The following is a 12496-nucleotide window of genomic DNA, read 5'->3' on the forward strand; positions in this document are numbered from 1 at the left end:
TTAAACCTAAAATAATTGTGCGTCAAACAAAACTGAAGCAGCCTAACAATAAAGGCAGTAAGAGGACCTTCACCTATTATGTCCCAGACAGTCTCCAGGCCCCATCTAAGCTGTATGTTCGTATACAATGAGCCAAAATCTACTGAAACCCAGTAATAATCCTCTTGCCATTTTATTTTACTCACTACCTCACACAGAGTATTTGTGATTTGTGCTGGAATTCTGGCTAAAAATTCCTTAAACAAAGAATCTAAAAATATCCCAACATTCTGCAAATAAGAACCCAGCCCAGAAACAGTCTCCCTGGAGGATTCAAAACAGCCTAAGGGATAGCATAAAAGATGGGATCATGAGGTTCAGAGATGTAAAGTTTAACATCTTCCATCAGTAAAAACCCATTCTCTCAGCCCTTTCCAAGAATTCCAGAAGTTCACCATTAAAAACTGCTATTGCACTCTGATTCAATTTATTCCTTGATTAACAGCTTATAAACCATTTGGTTTGTACTTCGCCCTGGACATAATGACCCAGTTACCCCCCTTTATCAGCTTGTTTGAACACATTTATCGAACATATCCTCAATTCATTAAGGGCCTCCCATTCAAATTTGGTTAAATTATATTGCTTTTGTGACAAACATTCAAATTAAAACTTTTTTGCACATAACTTGTTCAAACATACATACTGCAACAGAAAACTTGGGCGTGAAAACTTAAACGTAGGTAACAGCGGAACTATAAGTTTATCATAACCAGTGTTAAAACATGAACCAGTTACCTTATTCTTCATCCAACCATTCACATTCATAAATAGAAACATTTAATAAAGGGTTAACATCCTCATCAATAACAGCAGCACCTTCTATGCTGCTGATACAAGTTCTTTTCTTGTCAAAATATATTAAACGCAACTTTCTACAAAACTCTGATTTCTAACAATACCTTCGCTAATGTTGGAAATTTAGTAGGGACAAATTTTGAACCCTTACTTAAAAGACTTACAGCTGACCCAGTTAATTCGACATTACACACATTAAATTTTTTAAAGTGCTGCAATAACTTACATTATCAAGATTTAACGGATAACTCAAGTCCTTGAAACATGAGCTATTGTTCATACATAAAGAAAAAGCTTCAACTGCATTAGTACCAAAACCAGAAATGTTTGTGAAACTCAAATGACCAGCTACATCTCCTTTTCCCCTTGCCTCAATTTTTTCGGCCCCTTCCATGATTCCCTTGAGAAAAAAAACTTTTTCTTTTACCTCAGATTGGTATTCGCCTTCAATATTCTAAAAAGGAAACACTTTTCTTAAAGTATTCCAAAAAGAGACAGTCACTCCCAACCACCGCAGATTCAACAGACTTCTTAGAACAAATATGGACTGCCCACAAAGTGGCTTGCATTGCCAAGCATAGACCAAAACCACTCCAGAAAACACCCAAGTCTCTAATACATTTTTTCTTTTTATGACAGTCTCCAACTCTATTTTCTCCAGTCTAGATTTAATGTCCCTCATTTTAGCAGCAAATACAATTTCCGAAGATTCATTTACTAGCTTACATTGCAGCCTACAATCTGACGCTGCAACTTATCACTGGCCCACATGTTCCTTTTCATTAGAATTTGAATTCAGCCCAAAGTGCAGTCTAATGATACCGTTTTCCATTCATCCAATTAATTTTGTTCATCTTTGGTTAAGTCCCAAGCAGGAAGCTTATCCACTCAAACCCCTCGGGCTAATGCCCAAATGAAGATATTTCTCCAACAGTTTGGTATCAAAACAAATTTACCTCCTTAATCATAAGCATCTCAGCTTTTCAAACTGCACAATATAATCAGTCTCACCAACAGCCATCCAGGGGGTCATGATCAGCCAACTTCGTTTCCAGTTCTTTGAGCAATTCAGAAAACAGTTTATTCTGCTCCACTAGGGTTCAAAACACACTGGAATTGCATCGCTGTCCAAAGACATGACAAATACCACTCCGATACAAAATTCCAAAAAAACAAATATTTACTGCATTTTGCATGGGGCACTTTAAAAAGGCTAACTGAATTGTAATTATGGAGGGGGTCCACCGGTTATAAATTGTGAGCTTAACAGTTTTGTACCCTTTGAAGGTGAAAGGCCAAGGCACTAGATGTACTGGTTGTATAAGTAAAGCTCTTTTGAACCGCTGATCTTTGTGACTGTTTTTTGCGAATGGAAACATTTCCAAAACTCAAGAGCTGTGCAATCTCACACCAGTCAACCCTATGTATAGTCAACTAAATGAGTTCTAGTATACAGATGTTGGCCAAGCAGTCTCACAAACAAATGGAACCAATGTGTGCATAACCATTTTATATATCCATATATACACACGTGATTTCCTGAATTAGAAAAGGGCATTTGGGTAGAATCAGGGGTTTGCAAAGTCATCCTTGGGGTGCTGAGAGGAGCACTTTTTGCTAACCAAGATTGAAATTCTAATTTCAAAAACTTTAATTGTACCCTGAGTTAGGAAGTGGGTCCATTCCCTTCATGGCATTAGAAACCCAACAGACTTGGGTAAATTAAACCAAGGGCATAATTAACTGTGCAAAATGAACATCCAGCTGCCAATGTACTTAGACTGAAAAGCTAACCAGCTAGAAACTTATGCAGCACTATGGGTAGTCTACTGGAGGCGCTGTATAAAACACTCCAAGACAACATGAAGTTTTGCTGTTGGGAAGTCACCATGTCACAGGGTTTGGAGAAATTAGACAAAATGCAAACTCCCAAGTATAACGGCATACTGTGAAGATCAGTTGCACTTTATGGCCATCAAATGCAAACTACAATTTAAAATGCGAGAAATATGGCACTGGATACCAAATTCATGAAGAAATATAACTGAGCAAAACAAAAACTAAAAGGAAAAATGAACTTACTTTGGCTGGATGCTGTCAAACATTTCCTGAAGTGCTATTGCTCCGTACTTCACACAGAAAAGGTTAATAAATACCAGGAAACCTAAATATCAAAGTAAATGCCACTGTCACTTATTCGTTCAATTGTAGGTCAGTTTTACAGCTTTATATGGCTCACTGAAAATTATCTCTAGCCTACATTTATGAACAGTCAGCTGACCTTCCTATAAGCACTGAACAGTTTTATAAATAAAACATTTATATGAAAAGGCAACACAAAAAATGCTGGAGAGTTACTATTTACCATAATACCGGATATCTGAAAGAATGTCAGCAGAATTACTCTCTAAATGAAATGACCAATTCTTGAGGGAGACCCTCATTAGCAAGTAATCTTCAGGGAAATACAATGATGTTACAGTCAAAGGATTACAGCCCCCCCCCCCCGTTTCCTGCCAAAGAGTGAAGCCAGGAGATAAAACCTAGTATGGTACAGCAAACAAAACTCCCCTAACCGAGAGGGAAAATGTGAAGTACCAAACAAAACATCTACATTTCAGAAATATGAGTTACAGAACAGTTATGCAATTCTCCTTTTTGGGGGACGCAGGTTTCAAGTCACCAGAACTATTCTTAATAGAACAAACATGACTAAGGAGCTGTGTGTGCAAGAATATAAAACAGTTTTACAGTAAACCGGCATCCATGGGGATTGGCAGATGCTGGATAATTGCAGTTTCTGGTTGTTTGAGCGTTGCTACTAAAAACAGGCCTGACTAATACTGTACCCTATACTATTTGTTTGGTTTGACTTGTTCTCAGGTTGGGGAGAGGGGGGATTTATTCCCATCTTCCTTTTTAATACTCAAACTCCAAAAACGTAAGGTATGTTTCTGCGGGGGTGGGGGGTACAGAAAGTACAAGAAATGAAAGTTGTACTGTATTTCTTCGATTTTGTTTTGCCAGTTGCTTGAGTTCTGGTTAACAGAGTTTATACTGTACTACCTGATTAACAATGCTTACAGACGTGGTAAAATACTACCACACAGAATGCCTTTAGCAGAGCAGTGATATTTGACAACTTGTTGCCAGCAACGTATTAAAGATGGTGCAGTGCCGCAACACACAGCACGAACCCAATTACATTGATCCTACAAGTAAACAGTACTAACTAGCACTGATTATTATAAACATTTCATATTTGTTAACCACTGCAGAACCTTTATCCAAAATGGACCATTTCCAGGTCAGACAACGAAAGGATGAGGGGTAGTATAATGGTTAAGGTGTTTACCTCACAAACAGAACGGACAATTTGATTCTCACCTTTAAAAGGGAAGTTAGCTAGGCATAAAATGGCCCACAAGATCAGATAGCCTAATACTTGTCTATGAACCTATGAAAACCACAGGCATAAATGTAATAAAACAAGCATAACAAAAATGAAATCTTTATTGTAAATGTTACTGCTTAGGTTCAACATGCTAAGTAAACAAGACATTTGCCCTGAAGCATTTTAGTGTAAAAATATGAAAAACAAGGAGTCTTCATAAAAATATCAAAAAAAACTGTATTCACAAACCTGCTCCAGTTCAGGATTTTCCCCGCTACTAGAAGTTATTTTCTTACTCAAACTTCACCCTCAAGGATGAGCTACAATGACCAGTGGTAAGCAGAGTCTTCTTAAATCAGTTTAAACTACATGGCACTTTATATGTGGGGGATTCCCTTCTGAGCCATTCAACTGATCCAAGTCTACCAGCCTTGTCAATACCAACAACAAGACGAACAACATTTCTAAACCTTTTCGCCTCAATTAATGGGCCCACCCTTCCAGGGTGACATGTGAGAATATTTTACTGAGAGATTACTGCTCTTGCCCCCCCATAAGACAGGCTGTGCACATTACTAGTACGAGATCTCCCACACAGACGTCAGACCTGCTATGGATGCTTACTACAGACAGACCATCAATGCTGTTCCAACAGGCTGTGGTCTAGTTCAACTCATTAAAAAGGCACATCTGATCGGAGAGCTCTCAAGCTGCATCATATCGACCAAGGATGTTTCTCCACACGGCTGGAAGGCACTGCAGTTTAATTGTGTCCTGCCAGAGTATTAAAACTGCTGTTTTATGTTTTTTTTCTCCTCCTATACAAGCTTGCCTCTTAGGTAAAGATAACTAGTATGGGATCAAATTCTTGGCCAATGGTACTGACAACTTTTCATTCATATCCTTGGTTTCTTGATCATATCAAGGATTTTGAAATCATATCCTTTACCACACCAAACTAGTTACAACTCCTCTAGAAGCATGGATCCAGTTTATCACTTATCTGGCATTGGATCAAGGCTGATGCACAAAGGACTAAATAGATTAAAAATGGTATTTATCTCTTGGTGTATATTTTATATAAACAAGTGTGTGTGTTTTAAGGCCATATTTACAAATACCAAACAAGGAAAGTTACCAAAGGCACCGCATGGGAAAATGTACAGGCAAGATGAAGAGCGCAATGTACTTCAGGTGCTCAGAATGTATGAACATGTAGGAACACTAGGGGGTATTCATGCAAGTGTATAGGTACTTTTTTATTTTATTTTTTTTTTTACATAAATGGACAAACTACAAAGGAGGTAGAAAATGTTCTCAGATTTTGTGTGTTGGGGGAGGGGCACAGGCAGAGGTCCTAAGACTACAAGCGAGGCAAAACGAAGAAAGGAAAGTTAACACAATCAAAATGGAGAATAAGATGGAAGTCAAGGCGGACAAGCAAAGTCAAAAGCACAAGTGGATTGTGAATCACACCTAGCCAAATGAAAAGTGCAAAGTTGAAAAAAAAAAACAGTGAATAAGCTGAAAAAGGGGAGGGAATGAAAAAGACAGCTAAACATACAGAGGGAGACGGTCACCACACAGGAAGTGAAAGACCTTGGGTTATGAATATGGAGGAAAAAGGTTATTCGTGGAGGCTCTCAAAAAAAAATCTACCCAAGCAAGAGGGACCTCCAAAGCAGAAACGCAAGCAATCCCCCCCCCCAAACACAACCCAAATGACACACAGCTCACAAACTCAGTGTGCCACTCAACCACAGTCGATAAGGCATAACAACGTACCCAACACTCGAGTCATAGGTGACTCTATAGTCAGGCACACTGATGTTCCACTCATCAGGCTAAACAAGGAGAAAGTCACTGGCAGCTGCCTGTCAGGTGCCAGGATCCGCCACATAATGCATGCACTCGGGTCACTCCACATCACGTACAAATATGACTCTGTCATTGTCCATGTTAGTGTGAATGACCGGAGATGTACCTCCCTGGACTACATGAAAAGACATGAAGGAGCTTTCTGATCTTGTAGCCCAGGCAGGTATGACCCTAGTTCCGAGTAGCGTCCTGCCATCACCCAGAATGATACCACAGTACAAGGACAAAATGACTGACCAACAAATTGGTCAAGCTTCTGGTGTCATTCTAAGGGGATCCAGAATCTGTCTGCCTGGGATGACATGATCGACAAACCACGATGCTTTGCCAGAGATGGCCTGCACCGGCCGCCCTTGGGATTCCGGATACTGGCTAAGGCTCTTGCCACCCCTATATAGTGCTTTTTTTAGGCAAGATTCAAATGACAAATTCACCACCTTAACAGGTACAAGCAAGCAAAACCTGAGGGCAATGCTACTCAATGCCAGAAGTCTAAACCTCAAAATGCACTCACTCGAGGCACTCCTTAAAATGGAGAACATCGACATCTGTGCAGTGACAGAGACCAGGTTCAAGGCTCCAGAGGGCACCTCTGCATTACCAGGCTATAATTCATACCACACCTTTCAGCCATCTAACTTGGACCGAAGCACCGAAGGTGGAGGAGTGTCCATATTCATTAAGGATATCCACACCTCCAGGCTAGTTGCTCAGCATAATGCATCTGAGATTATCCAAGTGCAACTAACTCTGGGCAAGACCACAATGCAAACTGCAGCTTGCTACACATCCCCCACCATGCCCAGTGATTCCCACTCCATTTCTTAATACACTGGAAAATATTAGGGTTCAACCTAACACCCTAATAATGGGCGATTTAAACTACCCCACCATTAACTGGGAAAACACTCGTGTACCAGCACTTGTGCTCATTTTCTGGAATTCATAAATTCCAATGCCTTGGATCAACTTTATCCACACCCCCACCAGGGGCAGCAATATCCTACACCTGGTCATTACCAACATGGGCAACCGGTGTTCCACACCAGAGGTCCATTCCTCGTTGGTCAGATCCGACCATAAGCAAATCACCCTAGACGTCCACATCCCAGCCCCACCTCTCATCAGGGAAACCACCGTAAAAAGTTTTTCCCAAAGCCAACTTCACGCTCAAGACAGAAGTGGCAAACTTCACGACACCTATGCTGACAGACAACAGAGATACGACTGCTGAATCCTATACAATTGCACTTTATAAGCACTTACGAGTGCATTGATCGTGCAATCCATAACAGAACCAAGATGCTATCCTCCAAAAAAAAGAAGCCAGTCTGGTGGTCCCCTGCTATAAACAAACTCTATAACAGAAGAAAAACTGTTGCAAAAAGATCTGAGACTATGTGGAAACTCCACGAGCGATGTAGAAACAGAGTGGGAAGAACTGAACTTGTTGAGCCAGTAAGGAGTAAAAATCTGGACCAGGAGGCCCTTCTGAGGTCGCTGAAGCTGCACATTTGAGGCCAAGTGGGGACTGGAGAAATGGCTGACAGAAGTCCTGGGCCAAATCACCAGAGTCTGAGCCATGTTGGCCTGGTAAAGGGAATAGGGAAGCAAGGAAAGTAATGTTCGTGACCCCGCGTCCCTGCTGAAAAGGCTCTCTTACTAATGGCCTGGTCTCCTACTACAGAGTCTTCAGAGACTAATCAGAGTCTTTCATAGAATAGACAGTGAATGTGATTGTCCGCAGTCGTGATTCTATCTCCCAGGACAAAAGTGCGTTATCAGAAAACGCTTGAGAAGAAACTAGCTCATTGCCAGTCTGAGTGCTGATGCTTCTTTACAAGGGATGTAATCAGAACACGCCCATTGAGAATGTCTCCATTGGGTAGACAGCTTGCGGCTCCGATTGCAATCGTCTTCAATTCCCGCTTTCTTGAAGGGCTTCTGCAACTACAAACAGCACTGCTCCTATCCCACAACACGATTGTGCAAGTGGGTGTCTTGAAGGAGCCCATGTGCCCTTGACTGTCCTGCCCTGATAATGCCCCCACCCGATCAGGACATTCGCGTGCTCAGAGTACAACAGACTGGAGGTGGAACAAAATGACCTCCGAACCCACCGTGCAGGCATCCTACCATGAGATGCCTTTGCACGCCATGGGAACAAAATTGCAGAGACATTGGTGTTCCCAAGGATCATCCAAATGATGAGATGCTGAAGGATCCGCATGGTATCTGGATGGTGGGAGGAGAGGTATGTGACTGGGATGACCATTGAGGCCTTCCATGAGTAGAACCAACCTGCATTTGGTATATGGGCAATGGGAGGTAGAAGTTGGTCTTTGCCATGATTCCAGTCTGATATCCCTCTAACATGGCTTTGGCTCTACGCCTATAGGATGACTAAATTTTGCGCCCTAAGTATGTAATAGTACTTGGCTGAGTTGCATAAATGAATTTATTTTCGCACTTATTGAACCTATGTAGTTTTTAGTTGCTGTATATGACAAAACAGACTTTTCGCAGGATATGAAAATACCCAGCCTTTGAGTAGTAGAAAAAGTAATATGGAAACACGAAAGAGATTGTCGCCTCTGAGGCTGGAAGCTACCCACGCCATGCATGGAAAAACAGAAAATCCTGGTGAGACCAAAGGGCAGGGCCTCTGAATTGAAAATGACTGTTCCCAGCCTAGGGCGGGGAACGGAGAGTGAGCGGTTGTTCCCTGAATATGGAATGACTGGGCCCTGGCTATAGCGGAGGAAGCACATCCAGTTCCCTTTCCCTGTTGATTAGTATGTGACCATCCGACCATCCGGGGCCCCAGAAGTTTCTTTTGACTGATTTGTTTTGGAATAATGAGGATCCAAATTGCCTGTTTCTTCCCCTGTAATCAAAAACTAAAAAGGATTCCAAGTAGATTCCGATCCTTTGAAATCTGACACTGGCTTTGAGCCTCTTTTGCGTGCGCAGTGCCTGTTGGTTTCTCTGACACTAGTTGGTGGTTGAGCCGAATGAACACCGAAAGTTTTGGAGCTGCTATGAAATGAACCACTGAAGATCTGAAGTGGGGGTTCTGGAAATGGCGACCGAAAACCTACTTGTCTTGACGAAGGAGCACTCAGGGATTCCTGGGCACAGTGTCAGAATGGAGGATCAGCCCTCGGAAGATGGGGCAGCTCGCTCTTCCCAGGATGCTGAAATCTATTGACTGGGTGTGCCCTCTGCCTAGCTCTGAGGGCAGCACACCCTAGGCTGGCCAGGCCTTGTCTGTTATCCCACCCAGCCTCCAGGAAAACTGTCTACCAGGGCTATCTTTTGAGAAAGTTTACGAAGGACACGCCTCTGGAGGCCGGGCTTGGGAAGTGGCCCAGCTGGACTTTAAAAGACTGGATCTGGCCTCCAGAAAGGGTCAGACTCAAAGGTCCTGCACGGTCAGGGTTCTCTTAGGGTCGGACCAAAGAGCAGATGATCCACTGCAAGGGAGTTCGTGAAAGACAAAAAAAAGGTTCCGCAGTTGCAGTCATGATCCAATATCGCCTGGCCGCAAGGCTACTCCTGGTTCTGCGTGATTGAGGCCCAGGAAATGGTAAGGCTATGGAGAGGCGCATGGAGCGCAAGGGAAAAAATCGCAGCGATAGCCAGCCATGTTGGAGGAGTTCTTGGAAACCTGCGAGTCAGAGTTCCTGACATTTCACCTCAGCTCGACCAGTGTTCAGCTTAACGAAAAGAAACCGGGGCAGAAGAAGGCAAGTCGAAACTAGACGAAAAAAGTCCCTTGAGAGAATTTCCCTGCATCGGTCCAGTGACCTAGATTTTGTCAGGTGGAAGGATGGCCTTTGTGGGTGGACCACACCCTAGCATAGGATGAAAGCTATCACTCATAGCATCCACAGAAACCCTTTGATAAAATTGCTTGTCTCTCCGAGCGAAGCAAGTCTGATTTTGATAGAGAGTAATTTGTCTGATCAGGGGAGCTGTGATGGGGAGGAGGGGACAGGAGGCGGTCCACTGAATCAGGGGAGCCCATGCCTCTTAGGGATGACGAGCCAACGCCTTGTCAAGGGGAAGGGCCTCAAGGGTTGAGGCAGATAATTTCTCTGGTTTAACTATCAACAGAATGTCTGCAATAAAGACACTTGAGGAAGGGGAACCTCTTAAGAAACCCTTCCATGTCTCCAGATGAGTGTCCATCGTTCAGGACTCCAGGTGAGTCATCTTCATCCCTTCTGCTGTCCCTCGTGATAGACCCAGGTGAGAGAGGCTCTGCCTCGAAGAGGTGCTCTTCCGAGGGTGGGGGGAGCTGGCTCAGGGCTCTCGCGGTCCGAGGATCTGAGGGACCCGGTGGGGCCCTGAGGAGGCATAGCTCTGAGGCCGGGACGAGGCCGGAGCCGGGAGTAGAGCCGAGGCAGCAGGCCACTCCGGCATGAAGGCGAAGCGCAGAGTAGAGGCAGAGCCAGACACACCGCAGGAGGAGCGGGGACCCCCGGCACTGAGGATGGGCCCGAGGTCCCCGTCGGAGCCGAACGGGTCGTATACACCGGACCCCGAACTCACAGACAAGGTCCGAAGAGAGGAGACACCCTGGAGCCCCCGAGTCCGGAGGCCACGACCCTCGGTCCGGAAAACGGGAGCTCGAGACGACGTAGAGGAGAAATTGTCGGCCGGCGACGGCGAGCCCTACGGCCGTGTCTCGCATGGTGACAATACAGTCTCCCGTCAAGAAGGAAAGCCCGGTTGGATCTCAAGTAAGAAAGAACGATGAGTGAGTCGGGAAGGGAAAGGGTGGATGGATCGGACTTGCAAAGTAGTCAGACTACCACCTCTCTAAAGGTGGGGCAGATCGGAAAGTCAAGTGACTAGAGGAATCTGGACTGAAGGATGCTTCAGACAGCAGGGCCTGTTAGAGATGTGAGGACCTTGGGGAAGGGTGAACAGTGCGATTTGGGAGTCGGAGAGAAGATCTTGGAGAGAGCCTGAGCCGGAGCCGGGCCTGATAACTCCCAGCGTCGGTGCCGCCCGGCACGGTACTGAACTGTGAAGTCGTTCGACGGCTCCAGCCACAGCCGAAGAGACAAAAATAAGGTTGAATAACCTGAGCCGTCCAGCCTAGCTTATGGAGCCAAGACTTTCCTCAGTCTTAGAGGGCTTCCTGTTCCTTAGAGGGTGGAACCTGGAAACTTTAAAGCCTCAAAATTGGTTTAGGTTCTTCTCCTCCTGTTCTTTCTCCTTTCCCACAGCACACCTGGGGAGTCTCACAGGCAAAGCAGTTAGATATTAGACACAGCTGTGTGGTTTTAGACACAGAACACAGAGCAGAGCGATCACACCTCATCATCCAGAGACCACACTCCTTGACATTGATCCAACTGACATTTGCTTCCTGACAGGTTATCCTACACACACACCAAACTAACACACACCAAACACACAGTTATACCCCTAACAAAAAAATTATTAAAAACAAAGAAATTATAAATTTTAAAAAAGTTAAAGTAAAACACAAAAAACACAATTACAGGCACTGGCCAGGAAAAGGGAAGGGAAGGCCTGTTTTGTTCTTTTAATAAGAAAACGGGGGGAAAAATAGGGAAAAAAATAATGTTCATAATAGCACTCAATTTACACTAATTTGTGAAGAATTAAGGTTAAAAAGGGAAAGAAAAAAGCCAAATAATAACTAACACTCACCACACCCAACACCTCCCAACCAACCGCAAGCAGTGAAAAGGGGTAACTCTCTCGTAAGCAACGTGGGATATTATATGTGAGCCCCTGAGTCAGGGTGAAACCTCGAGCTAGTTTTAGAGAGAATGGAGAGGAGGTCGGGTCGGCTCCGAACCCATCCAGCAAGAATGAAGGCGAGATAGACAACTTAACATCAGTAAAACGCCATGATTGGAGGAACTCCGTGGTCAGCCTCAGTAAGAAGCTGAGATCCCTCAAAATCCTCCAAAGCTAGTTACGAAAACAAAATCGCCACTGATTCTAAAGACAACCACAAAGCATTCTATAGCTGTCAAGAATCTCAATGGCAACACTCAGATCTGCCCTGAGTTACAGCACAATGGCACTAAATATACAGAACCAACTGACATTGCCAACATCCAGGCAGATAGGGTCAGTGCTAACTTTAACCTTCTCTCATCCCTTAAAGGGCCCATCTCTATACCGGAAGAATGCAAAGTACCTGTAATCATGGCTGCACAGGTAAAAACACACTCTCCAAAGCCAAGAGACCTGACAACATCTCAGGCTGTGTTCTACATGAACTACAGAATGAACTGGCACCCCACCCAAGTACCATGTTCAATCATAGCCTCACCTCAGGCTTTGTGCCCACGGAATGGCGCACAGCAAGGGTTATCCCACTCCACAAAGGGGGAG

General features: G+C 44.0%; 1 protein-coding gene across 1 annotated transcript in view; it reads right to left on the minus strand.

Annotated features, from left to right (window-relative positions):
• Positions 1–12496, minus strand: part of CSE1L (chromosome segregation 1 like) — a 1337268-nt gene that overhangs the window by 299793 nt on the left and 1024979 nt on the right. Inside the window, exon 20 of the mRNA XM_044088970.1 lies at positions 2920–3001. Within this exon, the coding sequence (XP_043944905.1) occupies positions 2920–3001 (82 nt within the window). The remainder of the gene's footprint in view (positions 1–2919; positions 3002–12496) is intronic.

This window comes from Protopterus annectens, chromosome 12.part0 (assembly GCF_019279795.1).
Source record: "Protopterus annectens isolate FY-2018-M chromosome 12.part0, PAN1.0, whole genome shotgun sequence".
Lineage (NCBI taxonomy): Eukaryota > Metazoa > Chordata > Ceratodontiformes > Protopteridae > Protopterus > Protopterus annectens.